The following is an 18,983-nucleotide window of genomic DNA, read 5'->3' as shown; positions in this document are numbered from 1 at the left end:
TAGCATACTGTGTCACTGGAATGGCGTCATAGGAATTTGGTACAAATGGATCAATTTACTCATTGATGATCACATTCTCCTTGAGAATAATTTAAAATCAGCTCTCAATTAACCATAGCAATGGAGATAGTCACTAACTCAGAACATTGAAAAAAAAATTCCTATTTGGCTTTTTCATGCATTGTTTTATGATTACATTTCTATTTTTTGTATGCTATAATTAATTAGGAATTTTGTTTTATATGTCACACAACAAATGGCAGCAGGAGATTTTTTTTTTCTTTTTTTTTTTTTTTTGAGTCAGAGTCTTACTCTGTCACCCAGGCTGGAGTGCAGTGGCGCGATCCAACTCACTGCAACCTCCGCCTCCTGGGTTCAGGCAATTCTCCTGCCTTAGCCTCCTGAGTAGCTAGGATTACAGGCATGAGCCACCATGCCCAGCTAATTTTTGTATTTTTAGTAGAGACAGGGTTTCACTATGTTGGCCAGGCTGGTCTGGAACTCCTGACCTCAGGTGATCCACCTGCCTTGACCTCCCAAAGTGTTGGGATTACAGGTGTGAGCCACCGTGCCTGGCCAGGAGGCATCTTAAGAACCTGCTGGGTGGGGTGAAGCTTGAAATATTTCCTGAGGAAAATCCACTGACCAGATCATCAAGAACTGGCTCCCAGCCAGGCGAGGTGGCTCATGCCTATAATCCCAGCACTTTGGGAGCCTGAGGTGGGTGGATCACCTGAGGTCAGGAGTTCAAGGCCAGACTGACCAACATGGAGAAGCCCAGTCTCAACTTAAAAAAAAAAAAAAAATTAGCCGGGTGTGGTGGCGCATGTCTGTAATCTCAGCTACTCTGGAGGCTGAGGCAGGAGAACTGCTTGAGCCCAGGAGGTGGAGGTTGTGGTGAGCCGAGATCGCGCCATTGCACTCCAGCCTGAGCAATAAGAGTGAAACTGTCTTAAAAAAACAAAACAAAACAAAACAAAAAAAACTGGCTCCCATCCTGCCAAGGCTCTTCAGTCCTCCATTCAATCTCATAAGTCACATGGAGGTCAAAATAAGGTGAGAAGATGTAAATCTATACATTACCATAAACGATGAGAAAAATCCTACTATTTAGCAAGGAAGTAGTTTTTGGGGCACATTAAGAAAATACTGCTTTTAAGATAAAAATAGTTTGAACCTCCTATTCTGTAAGTCTAGATTATGGTAAGCATTTTTACCCAGAAGGCCTTAAGATTCTTGAGTAACTCATCACCGCTTACTTATATTTTTCAGTGGTGTGACAAAAGAGACCTGGTGGCCTCCCTTCATAGGAATTTTCCCAATCTGGTCCTCCTGTGATTCTCTAGGGGGTGGGCTGGGGAGGTGGCAAAGTCTCCTGGGAGGTATGGCAGAATTAACTGGCGCTTTCCCACATCACATCCTGTCTATGCTACCACTACACTCTAACATGAGAATCCTGGACTCCCTCCACCCCTCCCAACTTGAGAAACTACAGTTCCTGTGGGAGAACGTCCTCTCTCTCAGGTGGGTGGGGTCAGGAGAACGTGAAAGCTGAGAACTACTGCTTTATGCCAACCAGTGGTGATGAAGTAAATATCATAAAAGTGAACCTCACTCCAATACCCTTTGAGATGGGACTGAACTCACACAGGCCATCTCCAAAAAGATTTGAATACTAAGAATCCAAAATGGCTAAAGATAATTGAACTTAAACATTGTGAGTCACAAAGCCAGCATTATAGTAAAGTTCCACTATGTTGATAAGTCCATTAGTCATAAATAGAAAACTCCAGTTTTACAAAGTGATTAATTTACATTTGCATGCTCAGTCAGATTTTTTAAATTGCACTTAGAAAAATCTATACTTACGTTACCTTCAAAGAAAGGACAATTTAGAATATCTCAAAATAGCCCAGAGGAAAATAACTCATGGTCAAGATGAATCTTACTATCCCAGGTGAGAGCCTCAAGGGCAGCTAAGATATTCTGAAGCCTGAGATCTAGAATAAAATTAATCATCATCTCTCTTCATAAAGTAGAAGGAATAAGTTGAAGAGCAGGCAACAAGTCTCGTAGAAATAGCAATGCAATTAAGGACACAAGTAATCTAAGCAGCATTCTTGCATATTTAGTTATTGTTATCATATTGACAGTTTTGTGCACGTTGATTAAATTTGTATCCAAATGAGGACAAGGAGATTTTAAAATAGAAATACATGTTCATTTCAAAGAGTGAGAGGTCACAGAGAAAAATGAACTTTAGCTTCTGAACAATTAATTGATCAAAATAATTAGGATTTCTACTAGAGCTGGTGCTGAGAAGTGGCTTCATAGTACACGACTAGATGCCCCGACTTCCCCTGCAGAACAGGCCAGCTCTGTTGACCTTGATGAGTCAGAGTGGTCAGGTGCTGCCATATGGTCCCAGGCAGGTCAGGCCCACAGCTGATGCTCAGGCCTCCATTCTGCAATGTGTTGATCCTCTCCCCCTCCAACTAGTTCTGTTTCTCCTACTTTACTTTGGTCTATTTCTGTCTTTTAGCCAACACATTAAACACCAGTGAAAGAAATTCTTCTTCTCTGTTGGATCATGCAACATTTAGCAGAATACAAGCTCACACCAAAGGGCCCTAACAGAGCTGTCTCTAGTGTCTCTTGCAGCTCACAGAGCTACAGCTCACATGAAGCCTCTAGACAGTGCCAATAGGTTAGACAGAACAATATGCGTGGAAACAAAAGCATCTGAGTGCCCCTCCAACAGGCAAGAGGCACTCAGGACAGGGATAGAGAGAGAGGAAGAGAAACTTACATGTAAAGGGTTCCACTTCCCAGCCTTCCAGGGTAGCAGAAGGAAGAGAACAAACAAGTAAGAAAATGTCACAGAGAATGATCTGGAAAAGTCTCTGCTCTACACACAGGGTGGGGGCTGAGGCTTAGGAAGCTTTATTCGAATCAACCTCAAGTCCACTTTTAACCAAAAAGATTTAAATCTTGTTGGAAGTCATGAACAGATTTGTTTTTCAGTTTAAAAGAGAGGTTTGTTTAAACCGGCATACTGCACCAATCGACCCTTCTCATAAAAGGAAAGAAGTGATTAAATTTCTGTTCAGTATAAATATAATCAGAGGAGGTCCAAGGTTGACAGGAAGAGGGAGAGCGAACACAACAAATAATATATTATTAAGTCTAAAATTACAAATGCATATCATTGGGTGCCATCGCCAGCAAAGGAACACTGAAGACTTAAAAAATGAACTAGAAAAGGAAATGACTCAATTTTTGCTCAATTCTGAAGAAATACTACCAATTTTGATGAAATATGAAATAGTAAATAGTTGATCCAGAGAAATTACAAAAACAAAATTTTTTAAGACATATTGGAAAAAGTGAGTTGTAGCTTACCTTGCCTCTTGAAACAGCTTTGCAAGCTATTTTCACAATCAAGTAAGACCAGAAGCAGTTCAACCCTTGTACTAGCAACAGCAGTAGGTTAAAAACCCACCAGGAAGGGTAAGGTCCAACGATCTCCCAGCTTTCAAATAATGTGGTATTTAACACCCTAAGGCAAAGAAGGAAGTGATTAGTGAATGTGGCATTTTCCTTTGCTTTCCAAGGAACTCTAGTCACTGCATTAAAGCACAAGGTCAACAATATCTCCCGACTACCCCCTCTCTGGCAGGATGGTGTGAAAGCTTGCCAGGTACTTAGAAATGTCATTTCCTGAAGAATTACCCTGGTGGTGTGACTTTCATTTGGTTTTAGGTTAATTAATATATTTTTTCCCTATTCACTTCTTTAAAAATGATAAAATAAATATAACATAAAATTTACCATCTTGACTTTTAAGTGTACGGTTCACTGGCTTTAAGTACATTCACATTGTTGTGTAACCATCACTGCCATACATGCTCAGCATACTTTTCATCTTTCAAAACCAAGATTCGGCACCCATTCTTCCAGCCTGCATCAACCACCATTCTCCTTCCTGTCTCTGTGAATTTGACTACTTTAGGTACCGCATAAAAGTAGAATCATATAGTATTTGTCCTTTTGTGACAGGCTTGTTTCACCTTCAAGGTTCATCCATGTTGTGGCATGTGTCAGAATTTCCTTCCTTTTTAAGGCTGAATTATAATATGTATAAGTCATATTTTATCCATTCATCCATTGAAAGGGAACTTGGGTTGCTTCTACCTTTTGGCCATTGCAAATAATGCTACTATGAACACGGGTCCACAAATATCGCTCTGAGTATGTATCTTTCGGGCATATACCCAGAAGTGGAATTGTTGGATCATATGTTTCCCCCTTCACTTTTGCCATCATTTCTTTCATTAATTTTCATTCATTTTTTTGGTTGTGATTCCTATCTACTTGTAAAAAGGCCTGTATGATCTTTGAAGTTGCTTTTGGGCTTTAAATAAGTGTGAAGAATGCCATTCAATGCCAATACACTGCAAAAAAAGAGATTAACTCCTAAACATTACTTAAGTACAAGCCATATGCCTAGCACAGGGAAAAACACAGTGGAAGTGAGAATATGAGTGAGACCTAGGCTTATATCTAGTAGGAGAGTCATTAGAGGGTCCTTAATTTTGTAAGGTTTCCCCTGGAAAAGCACTGACAATTGAAATACATCATTTTGATGATGCCTTGAAATGAGTATTGGAAGGATTTTTGACAAAAATGATTAGAGAACAATGAATGCAGTCCGGGTGCCGTGGCTCACGCCTGTAATCCCAGCACTTTGGGAGGCCGAGGTGGGCGGATCACGAGGTCAGGAGATTGAGACCATCCTGGCTAACATGGTGCAACCCCGTCTCTACTAAAAATACAAAAAATTAGCCGGGTGTGGTGGTGGGCACCTGTAGTCCCAGCTACTAGGGAGGCTGAGGCAGAAGAATGGTGTGAACCTGGGAGGTGGGGCTTGCAGTGAGCAGAGATCGTGCCACTGCACTCCAGCCTGGGCAACAGAGCAAGACTCCATCTCAAAAATAAAAAATGAAAAAAATAGAGAACAATGAATGTATTTAGTTTTAAGAGTATGTAAGAGTATGTATTTGAATTAGGAAAAATTATTTGAGGTAACTGGTTCTCTCTGTAATCTACCATCAGAACTAGAATGGAACAGCCACCTGGAGCAGATACATAAAAGGCTGGTTTTAGTGCTTTGCTCTGGTCCCTGCCTGTGTCTGCTCCTAAGCACTTGGAAATTGACTCATGTCATCTGGACTCATACTGCTGCCACAGAGAAGCACAGCACCTGCATAATTTTGGAATCATTCTTACTCTCTGCTCTCCTCCTCAGCTTACCCCAGGGATGGTTTGGAGACACACAAGAAAACTCACCTAAGTGCATTTCTACCGCCTGCCACTGCAGCACTTCGCTGGGACAATCTGATTCTACAGGAGAGGCTAGGTGGATAAAACTTACTGGCTAAAGGGAAGGGAGAGAAAACTCTCGAATTTAAGACACAGACCACTCATATAAAAACATAAGACAAATAGATAATTTAAATAAAATAAATTGTGATGAGAGCTTTAAGAGAGGTTAGAAAAGTACTTTGTGAATTAGAAAAGAAAAAAACAGGCCAGGCACGATGGCTCACGCCTGTAATCCCAGCACTTTGGGAGGCTGAGATGGGTGGATCACCTGAGGTCAGGAGTTCAAGATCAGCCTGGCCAAGATGCTGAAACCCTGTTTCTACTAAAAATACAAAAAATAAAAAAAATAAAAAATAAGCCGAGTGTGCTGGTGTGTGCCTGTAGTCCCAGCTACTCAGGAGGCTACAGCAGGAGAATTGCTTGAATCCAGTAGGCAGAGGTTGCAGTGAGCCAAGATCGTACCACTACACTCCAGCTGGGGTGATACAGTGAGACTCCGTCTCAAAAAAAAAAAAAAAGAGAGAGAGAGAGAAACAATTATTGCAGCTGGAATAAGAGATAAATAAAAAAGAAAAAAGGAGAGGCTAGGCACTGTGCCTCACTCCTGTAATCCCAGCACTTTGGGGGGGGCTGAGGTAGGAGGACTGCTTGAGCCCAGGAGTTTGAAACCAGCCCAGGCAACACAGTGAGACCCTATCTCCATATAAATAAAATAAAAATTAACCATGTATGGTGGCACATGCCTGCAGTTCCAGCTGCTCAAAAGGCTGAGGCAGGAGGATCACTTGAGCAGGAGTTGCAGGTTACAGTGAAGCTATGATTGTGCCACTGCACTCCAGCCTGGGCGACAGAGTGAGACCCTGTCTCAAAAAAATAAAGGAAAAAGGACAATGAAAAATAAAATAGACAAATAGGTTCTTCCCCACCCCCGATTTCTGCAACTCCTACTTATAGACTAGAATGAGACTAACAGTTTGTCTTCCACCCTGCCATATTAGTTGTCTTTAAACAGTAATACATAATACACATATGTTAAAATTCTAAAAACAATAGGATAGAGTTTAATGATTTGAATTTTACAAGTCATTAAAAGAATAATACCTCATGAAATTGTTGTATTCACTCTGGGGAAGGGGGAAAATATTAGGAAATCTATTAATATATTATATACATAGGCTAAATTGGTATAAATGGAATGATTTCAACAGCATCAAAGACATTTGGTAAAGTTTAATTCCTCATTGTTGATGTTTAACAATTAGAATACAAAGGACTTAGTGTGATTTTTGTAACCCTTTCAAATCAGCATATTAATAAACACCAGAGTTACTTCCTTTAAAATCAGGAAAACCATGGAAAGCCAGTATAACCATTATTATTTAACACTATTCTGGAAGCTCCAGCCATTGAGCATGGCAGGGAGTCAGAGACTTAATTTCAAATACATAGACATAAAATATCTATAAGTATTTTAAAAACAGCAAACAACCAAAATGTCCCATAACAGGAAACATTAAAAATTAAAAAATTAGTTTTCATTCTTATTCCAGAAATTATTTTTTTTTGCATTTTAAAAATTTATTTACTATAATTTAAGTTCTGGGATACGTGTGCAGAATGTGCAGGTTTGTAACACAGGTATACATGTGCCATGGTGGTTTGCTGCACTCATTCACCCGTCATCTAGGTTTTAAGCCCCACATGTACTAGGTATTTGTCCTAATGCTCTCCTTCCTTTGCCCCTGACCCCCTGGCAGGTCCCAGTGTGTGATATTCCCCTCCCTGTGTCCCTGTGTTCTCATTGTTCAACTCCCACTTATGAGTGAGAACATGTGGTGCTTGGTTTTCCAGAAATTATTAATAAATATTTATTAATAAATACAAGTAATTTGTAAAAATGACTAAATTAGGATAATGCCTATATTCCTGCCTTGTTTATTATCCGAAGAAGCAGTTATCTCTTTAAACATCAGTTTGCAGGCCAGGGGACAACAAGGCTCAACTCTGTCGTGGTGTGGGAGGACTCACACACCTTACACTTTCCTATCTCCAGCACCCTGCAAGACACCCGGAAGTAACATGCTGGCTAGACACGTTTGTTGATTGACCACGTGTTTGCTAATCCAACAATCCAACACATATGAAGAAGAAAGCTCTGGAATAATAAAAATAATTTTATTTCAAAACTAGCTCTGCTTCTTGACATACTACACATATTGATATTCAGAGAAACTTTAGTTCCCTTTGAACAGAAAGAGGTTCTGTGTAAATAGCAACAATGACTGCATTATGCCATTCATTATAAGTTAACCTTTGCTGGATTATAGACTGAGAAGCTTTCTCGCCATTGTGATGCTAGGACTGATGCTACCGCTTGGCTTAATTTGAACAGGATGTCAGAACAGTCGTTGGCGACATGGCATTCACATTAATTTCTGAAACACTATATCAGGATTTATAGGCTTTGCCATGACAATCAGTGGCACCTCTGATTACTTTTGAGATGCTGCTCAAAAGTAATGGGATTTCTTTGAAAATCGACTTGGCTTTCTGTAGAGACACTTGAGAAAATACAATCAGTGCACCAAACGGATATATCTCTCAGTGAGAAGCATGGTAAGAAAAACAATATAGTAGGAATTTATACTAGGGAACAGAGAGAACATATGACACCTGGACTCTAATAAACAGTAAACCCAGGAAAGAGCCTTTGTTTGGCCCAAGAATGTTACAATTGAGGAAACTGTTCTTTTTTTGGACAAACTATTAAAATGGTGACTATAGAATCTTATTTCTGGGAGGTACTTTAGGAGTATGTACTTTAATGATGCCATCACGAACCTATGGTGACAGAGTTCAGGATAGTGGTTGTGATAGTTAATACTGAGTGTCAACTTGATTGGATTGAAGGATGCAAAGTATTTATCCTGGGTCTGTGAGGGTATTGCCAAAGGAGATTAACATTTGACAGCGGGCTGAGGAAGGCCGACCCACCCTTAATCTGGTGGGCACAATCTAATCAGCTGCCAGCGAATGTAAAGCAGGCAGAAACATGGGAAAGGCGAGACTGGCCTAGTCTCCCAGCCCACATCTTTTTCCCGTGCTGGATGCTTCTTGCCCTCAAACATCAGACTCCGAGTTCTTCAGTTTTGAGACTCGGACTGGCTCTCCTTGCTCCTCAAGCTTGCAGCCAGCCTACTGTGGGACCTTGTGATCATGTAAGTTAATACTTAATAAACTCCTATATATACCTCCTATTAGTTCTGTCCCTTTAGGGAATCCTGACTAATACAGTGGTTATCTTTGAGGGAGGACTGACTGGGGTTGGGGGGATCTGAGGGAGGCTGGACACTTCTGTATCTTGATCTGGGTGATGATCACGTGGGTTATACATACATACAAATTTATCGAGCCATATACTGAAGATTTTTTGCACTATATTGTATATAGGAATTATACGCCAATAAAATAAAATGGAAGACAGTACCCTGTGGGCCAAACAAAACACATATGTACAAAAAAAAAAAACCACACAACGTACAGCTTTTGGCTTTAATAATTACTATAATATCAGTGTTCTCCTTAGATGCTTAGATGCAAATGGGTATGGCCTTAAGTATCTTATTTAAGACTACTTTGTTTTTGCTTCACAAAAACAGTTGTAAACTGTTCTGCATAAATGTGTTTATCCCCCACACACATAATAAAGAACTGTATAATAGTTCTATGATAATCAAAGTTAAGATAAAGAACCCATAAAAGGTAAGAATGAGCTAAAGTAAGTACAGGGCATGGCCAAATTAAATCTTACGATTCATTAAAATCACCCGCCAAGGCTAAGCAATTGGGGTGGTCACAGATGAATTTGTATTCAACCTATGGCTTCTAAGAAAATAAATTCTTTTCTTTCCAAATAATAGCATCGAACCTCTACTGTTGCCTAATGGAGAGTACAGAGGCAGAAGGGACCTGAGACCATTTTTCTTTTCATTCATGTTAGGCTCACTTAACCACTAGATGGCATATCATGCATGAACAGTACATACGCACGCGGGTTTGTTCTGCCCAAACCTTTTGCCAAGGGTGAGTCCCAGTACAGAAAACACTTGATCTCCAGGTTATACCCCTCATTCTAAAAATCCCATCAAATGAATGGGCATCCCATCAAATGAATGAAGAGGCATCAGTCTGACCTTTCTTCATCCGGCATTTGACAGAAATGCACCTACAGGGCAAAGCTGTGCTCCATGCATTTCACTGCTGATGCCCTGATACACCTGTGACCACCCCAATATCTTAGCCTTGATGGGTGATTTTAATGAATCTAAGATTTAATTTGGCCATGCCCTGTAGTTACTTTAGCTCATTCTTACCTTTTATGGGTTCCTCATCTTCACTTTGATCATCATAGACATAAGGGATATGTGTGTGTGGGATGCATACATTCATGCAGAACAGTTTACAATCTTTTTTTTTGTGAGGCAAACACAAGGGAGTCTTAAAGAAGATACCTAAGGCCGTACCGATTCGCATTCTAAGCATCACTGTGACTTAAAGCATTATGCTTTCCCCTGCAATCTGAGGACCGCGGTCTCATAATGTCACAGAGCGCAGTGTAAAAAGACCTTCACTGGCATCTTACTCCAAAAAACCTACCTCCAATGCTCAATTTCCCCATTCTCATGCGACTTCCAAGTAAGAGTTTAAATCCATTCTCTGTAATATGTAAAATTAGATGAACATTCTTTCAGACCTGTACATCTTAAATACTCCAGTGACATACAGGCAGCAGCACATAATGGTAATCAAGACGTTAACAATGGCCCAGGTGATCTTACCGTATGAATGGGTTACAGGTGCATGTTTTTGATGATACCATGGCCCTTGGCCATGTCAAGTAACCGCAAATTTGCCTCTGCCGCTCCTCCCCTACCTTAACCAAAGAGTTCTATCTGAGCCTTGGGTTGTATGTTTTTGGAATGATCTCTAAAAAAACCCACAATAATAATTAGACCCAAGTCAAATATCCAGAGCCAAGATTTCTTCTCTAAGGAACAGAGTCAGGGCCTCACTTTAAGGAGTGCTACAGAATGTCAGTGACGATACCTTGAAAAGTAAAATGAACTTTGTGGTCAAAATTAGGGTGTGGTTTACTTCAGAGCTTTTGAATGGTCTTGACTTTGCTTTCCCAGACAGACCTCAGTGTATTTCATGATGTGCGTTTCTCTGGCATATATGTTCATTTGACCTACACAAAACATAAATGAAAGTAGATTCTACCTAAGATGACTAATCTGCTAGCACGTTTTGTCCATTTTAACGTAGATACTGATAGAAATGCATTTAAAATTCACTCTGAACAAAAAACGTGGGCATTTAAAACCTGAAAGTCGGGTAATTAAGTCATGATTACAAGCAACCCTCGTTGTGCTGGTTTTCCTAAGGTAATAAAAGCTCCAGGCTTAAATAACATCTCGGTCAACATCAAGACTATTACAAGGCTGAGAACGATGTTTGCAATTTCCTTCCTTTTAACAAGACTGCCCCCCGGCTGTAGCTTACGTTCTCCACAATACTGGTGTTGATATCAAGTTCCCAGTTTTGGGAGGACAGCTTCTGGGTAGCTTGCAGCATGGGTGCCTAATTATTAGTCACTAATCTATTAATCTGTAGCAAACATGGAAGTTAACTATTTTCTTAATTTTTTTGTAGAGACAGGGTCTCACTAAGTTGCCCAGGCTGGTCTTGCACTCCTGAGCTCAAGTGATTCTCCCACCTTGGCCTCCTAAAGTGTTGGGATTACAGGCATGAGCCACCATGCCTGGCCAGAAGTCATTTCTTTATCCCTGGACAGGAATCTGAACTTGAACATAGACAAATAATCTCTCTTTCATTTAGCAGTGCACATTATAGTTCTATCTGTATCCTTAGCCAACAGGACATGGGGCCAGTGAATTTATTTTTACTTTTAGGTCATAGCCAGGCCAGACTTAGGAACTGGTCTCTTATCACAGGAAGTTTGTAATTGGTGACTTCCTGGCTGGGGCAGATGTTTTTTTTTTTTTTTTTTTTTTTATTCCTCCAAAAGTAGTTGCTGCCCTATTTGCTGTATGTCTGCCTGCATTCTTAATTCTGCCACTGCCTGGTCTACTTACTTACCTACGCTCCTGACCTCCCAACCTGAGTCCTTCTAGGCAAGGCTGTGTCCTTCGGGATGTATCCTGATTCCAACATGCTTGTTTTCAGCCCTCTAGTTAGCTCTTTGTTGCCTATGTGTGCATAAGACAGACTTTTGCTTGGTTCTCTATAACGTCTCTTCCTTGAGTAATTACTATGTGTTAAGAGCTGTGCCAAATATGTTACATATATTGCTTCATTTTGCCCATTCAACATCTCTATAAGATCCTCATATAGCAATATTAATACTAGTTAATACTTATTGAACATTAACTATGTGTTAGGAACTGGGCTTAGGCTTTGTATGTTAACTCATTTAATTCTCATGAAATAAAGCCTATGGGATAACTTCTATTTCTTTTTTTCCACAGTGTGTCCTGTTATTATCCCTATTTTTCATATGAGGACATGGAAGCACAGGGATGTAAATAACATTCCCCAAGTCAGATCGCGTTGGTGGGGGACACTGAGACTTGAAGCTACCTGTCTGCTGGTCTAGGCCGTCAGGCTCTCCCATCCCTTTCTCCGTTCTTCACCCAGGCTTATGCTCAGAGCCGATCCGTCCCCACATTATGATGGAGGACACACATCAATATCTCTGTTCAGCATTTCTGCAGATCTTTCCCTTTGGCCTGTAATTCCCTGCAATGTGTTATCCCTTGGGCTCATAAGCTGGTTTCTGGTAGCCATATGCCAGGCCCTGCCTGCTTAAATAACCCATTTGGTTTTATTTATGTGGTTTCCCCACTTTGGCCCACCCCACTTGACCCTTAAATCCCAACAGAATTGTCTCCATTACTGAAAATTATATAATTCCTTTCATTACTACTTTGTCATGTACACAAAATACTCAAGACACAAAACCAAAGATCTTTTTAAATTCAACTGGGAAATGGGAGTGCCAGCCCTGTGCCCTTTTCTTTGCTTTTCTCTTTGAAAGGACTGAGGCAGATGTGTACCTCTAAATATCCCTTACTTTAAGAAAAGGATAGATAAGGCTGACTCCTGCTAGGCAGGTAGAAACCTAAGAAAGACTCAGATTCCAGGGGTTTACTTTTCCAGTTTTCTAAAAAGAGTATAAAACCAGCCTCCCATCCTCATAGAGGCAGGATGGCAGAAATGGCTCTGAAACCTCCCTACACTTGTGTGCTCCTCCCTGAAGGGCTAGGTTTGCTCATTTCCATTGTAGGATCACTCCTAGCAAGGCCAATGGCAGGCCAAGTGCTCCTGGGCCCAAGTGGGGAATGCTGTCAGATTACCATGGGCTTCCTTACCTTCTTCTCCTTTTCCCCTTCCCTTAGAGATTTCAATGGTATGTTTTGCAGAGGTGAGAAAAACAGAGACCAAACACATACCAATTTGAGGCTCTGGTTGTGAGATTGTTTTAGCTTCAAAGTTTCTGGGTCTAATCAATTAACTCAGTTAAAGTAGAAAATCTTGGTCATTCTGATAATTCACTGAACTCATCTCTGAGGGACTCCACTGACAAGTAGAGAAGGAATTTCTAGCTGCCTGGCAGAAGGAGCCTGTTTACAGGATGGCTATTTACAGCAGAAACACAGAGTGGCTGCTATAGTTACCTGCTTCTTGGGAATAGCTTCCATTTTGGCTTCCTATTTGGGTAGTTGCTGAGGCTGGGACAATTTGTATTTTCTCATTTTAACAATTTAAATAGCAACCTATGGGTGGGATAGGTTCTTAAGCCAGAGGGGCCTGCAGTGGGGTGGGGGCGTGGTTATTGCACTGATCACAGCCCACAGGAGTGTGTGGTTTTGCACATTCCCTAGAGAAGGAAATGAGGCACACAGTATCCATCTTTATGCCTCCATGCTGAGAGTCACACACATGGAGATTTAAAATGAGGATCCCTAGAGATGACTAGAAAGCATGAGTAAAATATGTTCCTAACTAGTCCATTGAAGCATTTAAGAGAGCTACAGCCATAGTAATATTTCCTTCTGTTTGGAAGATGTTCAAAGACTTCATGTTTATTAGATTCAGTCTCATTATTAACTGTAAAGTTAGCAGATCAGATACAATACCAACTTTTTGGTCAGGAGACCAAGATCCTAAAACAGTATTTAATTATCCAAGGTCACAAGACAGAGGTTTTGTTGTTTCTAACCAAAAGATATTATCTTTAGGAATCCCTCTCTCCTTCTTTTAAAATTTACATTAAAACAGAGAATGTGGGCTGGGCATGGTGGCTCACGCCTGTAATCCCAGAGCTTTGGGAGGCTGAGGTGGGATCGCGTGAGCCTAGGAGTTCAAGAATACCCTGGGCAGCATAGTGGGACCTTGTCTCTACAAAAGTAAAAATTAGCCGGGTGTGACAGCACATGCCTGTAGTCCCAGCTACTGAGGAGGCTGCGGCAGGAAGATCACTTGAGTGCAGGAGGATCACTTGAGCACAGGAGTTCAAGGCTGCAGTGAGCTATAAGCATACACTGTACTTCCATCTGGGCAACACAGCAAAGGCCTGTCTCAAAAAAACAAACAGAGAATGTATAGCCTTGAAACAATTTTTAGCAAATAAGAGCTAAAAGGGAGGTTTAGAAGCGATCATGTTCAGGCTGGCAAGACAGGAAGAATGCTTCCCTCTGCTGCCTAAAAATCTCTCGAGAAGGTTCTGGTAGGGTCTTGGCTCTGGGAGAATCTCAGTATTTAACTCTTCAGGGATCAAATTCCACCCATCTTATTTAGCTTGAAGGGAGTCAACATCACCTTAGGCATTGTGTGTGTACTCTGGGTATCAGAGCTTCAGGTAGGCCTTACCTCATCTGCACTGCAGGCCTGGTTGTGAGATGTCTCTACCACATCCAGGAAGCAACAGTTTTCCTAAAGCAATGTATTAACTAACAGGTTCATCTGTGATCATGAAAAAATTTCTGAAAACTGAATATTATGTATTATTTAGTTATGTAAAGTATATATACTCACCTGCATTATGTCCTTTGACCCTCGAAGAAATCCAGGCCCACGCACCTTGAACACACCAACTGGCTGGTGGGTCCAAGAGTTATGCTAAGGAGTATGCTGCTGTTCCCAGGAAACAGACCCTCCTTCCTTCCAACCTCCTTGTTCTCATCTCTCATGTCTTATCTCTGAGACACGGACCCATAGTGCCTCCTGGCTCTCCGGACTCTGATACTTAACACGGGGAGTGGTATTTGATGCCTGGCTTCTCACCGCCCTGACTTCCCTCATGCTGTCTGCTCTAGGGGTCCCTGTCCTGACACTGTCCCCCAAATTCCACACCCCACCCCCCGCATCAAGCCACACCAACTCTTTCCATTTGCACACAGGTGGAGAGGGAGGATGGGAGCAGTTGGGCATGGGGTGGGCGGCAGGAAAGAAGGGGATAAGAGATAGTGTTTTACTCTTAGAGTGTAAGAAATTTCTCCTCTAGCTAGCTGTGTGTGTGAGGATGTGATTTGGCATGGAATTCTAAACATGTATAGATTCTACTGGAAGTGTTACAATACTTTAAAATAAAGGTCTGTTTTTATTTAAATATTGACAAGATTAAGTCTTCACTTTAATCTTAGAAAAATATCCCTGAAAATTTTGGAAGTGCTGCTAAAAAGAGAAAAATGTATCCTAGGCCTGCAGTCTTGAGAGAGATTCTGCGTCATATTATCTTTAGGTTGGCAAGAGAGAGATGGAGTAAGTACACTTTTAACAAAGAGTTGCGCCCTGTGTGCCCCACAAGTTAAGTCAGAGTTGTGGAAACTGAATTGTAAGATGCTCAAAATCAAGGGGGAAAAGAACCCAAATAAACAACAACAAAAAGCCTTAGGAAAGTGAATGCAGATTTAGATAAAATTTTGCTCTTGCAGGCTTCACAAGCATGAAAGAAAAATAACACACATGAAACTATATGCACTGAATAATAACTGATCAAGACAAACATAAACATATCATTCTGTTTAATCAACAATTGAAATAATGTTAACTACTAGAATCATTGCTATAGAATACGATGGCTGTGCCTGGGAATATGGGTGGGAAGTGAGCTTACTCAGAGAACTGACAGTATTGAGTATTACATTTGAACTAGAAGTCAAAACACCTGGTCCTGGGCTCAGTTCTTGCATTCCCTAGCTCTGTGATGCGAGTTATCTTATTTCTCCAAGCCCGTTTCCTCATCCACAAAATAAAAGCCTAAGACAAGATGTTTACTAAAGGTTTCTTAAACTCTAACATAAACGACCTTATGAATTTTTATGTTTTCAGATTTACTTAAAATTTCACTTGTTCTGATTGTTTTCTCCATGGATAAAATACCCCATTTGTATAGACGCATTCTTCTCCGGTGAGTCTTCATTGTTTCTCTGATTTTTAACCTAACAACGAGCAAAACCAAAGGAAAGGTTTTGTTTTGTTTTTACACCTAGATGTATGGGAAAAAGTAAGAAAGTAGAAAACAAGAAAAAAATACAAGATCCCATCTTTGGGAAGGAATCTATGAAGGATACAAGGCCTTGAGCAAATGCTATATTTATGAGATCAAACCACTGCCTCCTGAGCACACTGAACAGTGTGCAGAACCTCAGCTTTCAGCAGCAGGACATTTAAGTCGGATAGCAATGGCTACGGAGATTGCTTAGCAAGCCCTCAGTTTAGGTATACTGTAGCTGCCAGCTACGTGCCAAGCTCCTTGTTCGCACCCCATCACCAGCTTCCACAGGGAACCAGGCAACCAGGAATATGAATACACAAGGACTGGCTGGGTGTGACCTGGCAGTAGACGGGAGAGTCTGCAGCCTTACCTTATATTCTTGTTCAATCCAGCAAAGCTGAAAGCTATCAGCAGCACATTTTGCCATGTTGCTGTCTTTAATTTTCAATTTGCGTGCAAGGCTTGAGGCATGGACTTTATATATAACTTGGTGCCGCTGGACACATTCCAGTGTCAAACTTAGCCTCTCTCTCTCTCTATATATATATATACACACAAACACACACACACACACACACACACACACACACACACATATATGTATTTATTTTTTTAAAAGATGGGGTCTGTTGCCAAGGTTGGCCTCAGACTCCTGGGCTCAAATGATCCTACTGCCTTAGCCTCCCAAGTAGCTGGAATTACAGCTGTGCCACCACCACATCTAGCATAATCCACATGCTTAAGATATTTTCTCCCTGTGACCAGAATATTAAACACAAAAATGACATCTAAAATGAAGCTATCTGGGTACTCCCTCCCTAACCAATGCAATTGTATCCCTGAGAGAGATTTTAAGATAGATAAGACTAGGTACCTACACTCAAAGAGTCTACAAATAACTGTAGGAGACTCAGACAAATACACTGATTACTAAGGTAGAATTATTAAATATAATAGGTGTTCCAAGCAAAGGGAGCATTTTGAGCAAAGGCATGTACAGGCCGGAAAGCAAAGGGTATACACAAGGGATCATGCATAGCTGGACAGGGTACCTGCAAGGCAGCAGTTAAAGGAGAAGTGTTGGCATAATTTTGTAGAAGGTCTTTCTTGCTGGGAAGAAAAGTTTGAACTTACAGTGGAAAACAAAGGAAATCCTGGAAAATTTGGGAATTGGTGGGGGGGACTAGATTAAGGCCTTGATTTAGGAAGAATGTTATGGAAACTGTGGGATGGTTTCCATCAGAGGAGACTGGAGGTGTGAAGACGCTGCATAGAGGCCACTGCAGTTATCTTGGCAAGAGGACATAAAGATCAAGAGCAAGGCTTGAGAAACACAGCTGCTCTTTAAAAAAAAAATACTGCTCAGTGATTATTATAGTCCATGGAAACATGTACTCCAGAGAAGTGTGGAGCAGTGAGAGAGAAGGATAAACAGGAAGAATGAGATTCCTCAAGAGAGAACAAAGCTTGGTTTATTTACTGCAGTGGCACAGGCTCCCATAGCAGAGTTTGCACCCACCTCCCCCTCATCCAGTAGTGCTCTGTCTTCTGGTATCATATCTGGGTCATAACAAAGTATCTGATACAGCCCACACCCCAAACCACATCCTCAGTCTCTTTTCTCTTTAGAAAAGGTGATCAACTCATTGGCACAACTGGTTGCTAGTATTGCAGTAAATAAGTTTCCAGCCATATTCTAGCCTGCAGATTCTTTTAACCTGACACTTCCTGCTATAACCTCTTACTTGTGTTTAGGATAAGTTTTGAGGTAACATGGCTTTTGATCAAAGTCACTGCTATCATCAATATTTAGCTCAGTGACCACACCTATCTTTTGCATCTATAGCATGGAAGCAAGTGAAGGTAGCAAGGGGGAGACAGGTTAAATATTTGGTAATCAAGAAAGTTAAGTGGAATTAACTTTATTTTTATTAAGTTTGTACTGTATGCCCAACACTTCCAGGAGCTATGGAGGATACATAATAGTGAACCTCAAAGAACTTACTATCTATTTGAGGAACTGGGGTTGGAATATAAATTGGCACACTCTATTTGGCTGATAATGTTACAATATGTGTCAAAATGTGCACATCTAATGAACCGTGATCCTCTTTGCAAACATTTGTCCTATGGAAGTAATCAGGAATCCGTGAGAAAATTTGTCCATGAAGATGTTTATTTCAATATTATTTATAATAGCAAGCCACTGGAAACATCCTAATTAATGCCCTAAAATAGGGCATCAAATAATGACTTTTTCATATGGTAGATACTCTGTAGCCAATGAAATTATATTATAGAAGAACATTTAATGAAATGGAAAAATGCTGAGAGTACAATGTTAAATTAGAAAAGCAAAGTTATAAAAGCAGTATGTGCAGGATGATCTTACTTTGGTAAAGAAAAAAGATGTAATTTTAAACACACAAAATGTTAGAAACAAAGATATCAAACAATGAACAGTGGTTATCTCAGAGCTATAGGACTGTAATTTTTTCTTCTTTGTGGTTTTAATTTTTCTACAAAATTTCTATAATGAGTATTTAACTATAATTAACATGTATGTAATCATATAAATATTAGCTTAAATTAAAATTTGAGGAAGCCACATGAGAATGATAACATACAGCCAAGCATTAACAAAAGCCAATAAAGGTCTTAACTGGGACAAAGAGTGCAACAGATTTTCACAGGGCTGGATGCAAGGTAGAAGGTGGGGCTCAGATACCGGACCAAATTGAGAACTAGCTAAAATAGGGCAAGGGCAGAAGCAGCTTTCCATAGGACACGCACCAGTGTGCCATGTCAGTTCGCCATTGCCATTGCCAAGCCAACACCTGGAAGTTAATTGCCCCTCTCCATGACCTGAAGACCCAAGTTACTATGCTTTCCCTAGAAATTTCTGCATAAACTGCCCCTTAATGTGAATGTAATTAAAAGTGGGTATAAATATGACTGCAAAACTGCCCTGAGCTGCTACTCTCTGCCTAGTGGGTAACCCTGCTCTGCAGGAGCACAC

General features: G+C 40.7%; 1 protein-coding gene across 2 annotated transcripts in view; it reads right to left on the bottom strand.

Moving 5' to 3' along the window:
* The window catches only part of CERS6 (ceramide synthase 6), a 322,839-nt gene that overhangs the window by 5,935 nt on the left and 297,921 nt on the right, over window positions 1-18,983 (bottom strand). The window contains exons 9-10 of one of the 2 annotated variants that reach the window (XM_004032744.5): window positions 3,403-3,559; window positions 2,810-2,833 (exon numbers count right to left, since the gene is read on the bottom strand). In XM_004032744.5, the coding sequence (XP_004032792.2) occupies window positions 2,810-2,833; window positions 3,403-3,559 (181 nt within the window). The remainder of the gene's footprint in view (window positions 1-2,809; window positions 2,834-3,402; window positions 3,560-18,983) is intronic. The other variant, XM_019022614.4, reaches the window with a different exon arrangement.

The sequence above is a fragment of the Gorilla gorilla genome, chromosome 11, assembly GCF_029281585.2.
Source record: "Gorilla gorilla gorilla isolate KB3781 chromosome 11, NHGRI_mGorGor1-v2.1_pri, whole genome shotgun sequence".
Lineage (NCBI taxonomy): Eukaryota > Metazoa > Chordata > Mammalia > Primates > Hominidae > Gorilla > Gorilla gorilla.
The sequence above is the reverse complement of the archived record's forward strand: the minus strand, read 5'-3'. Positions and strand labels throughout refer to the sequence as shown.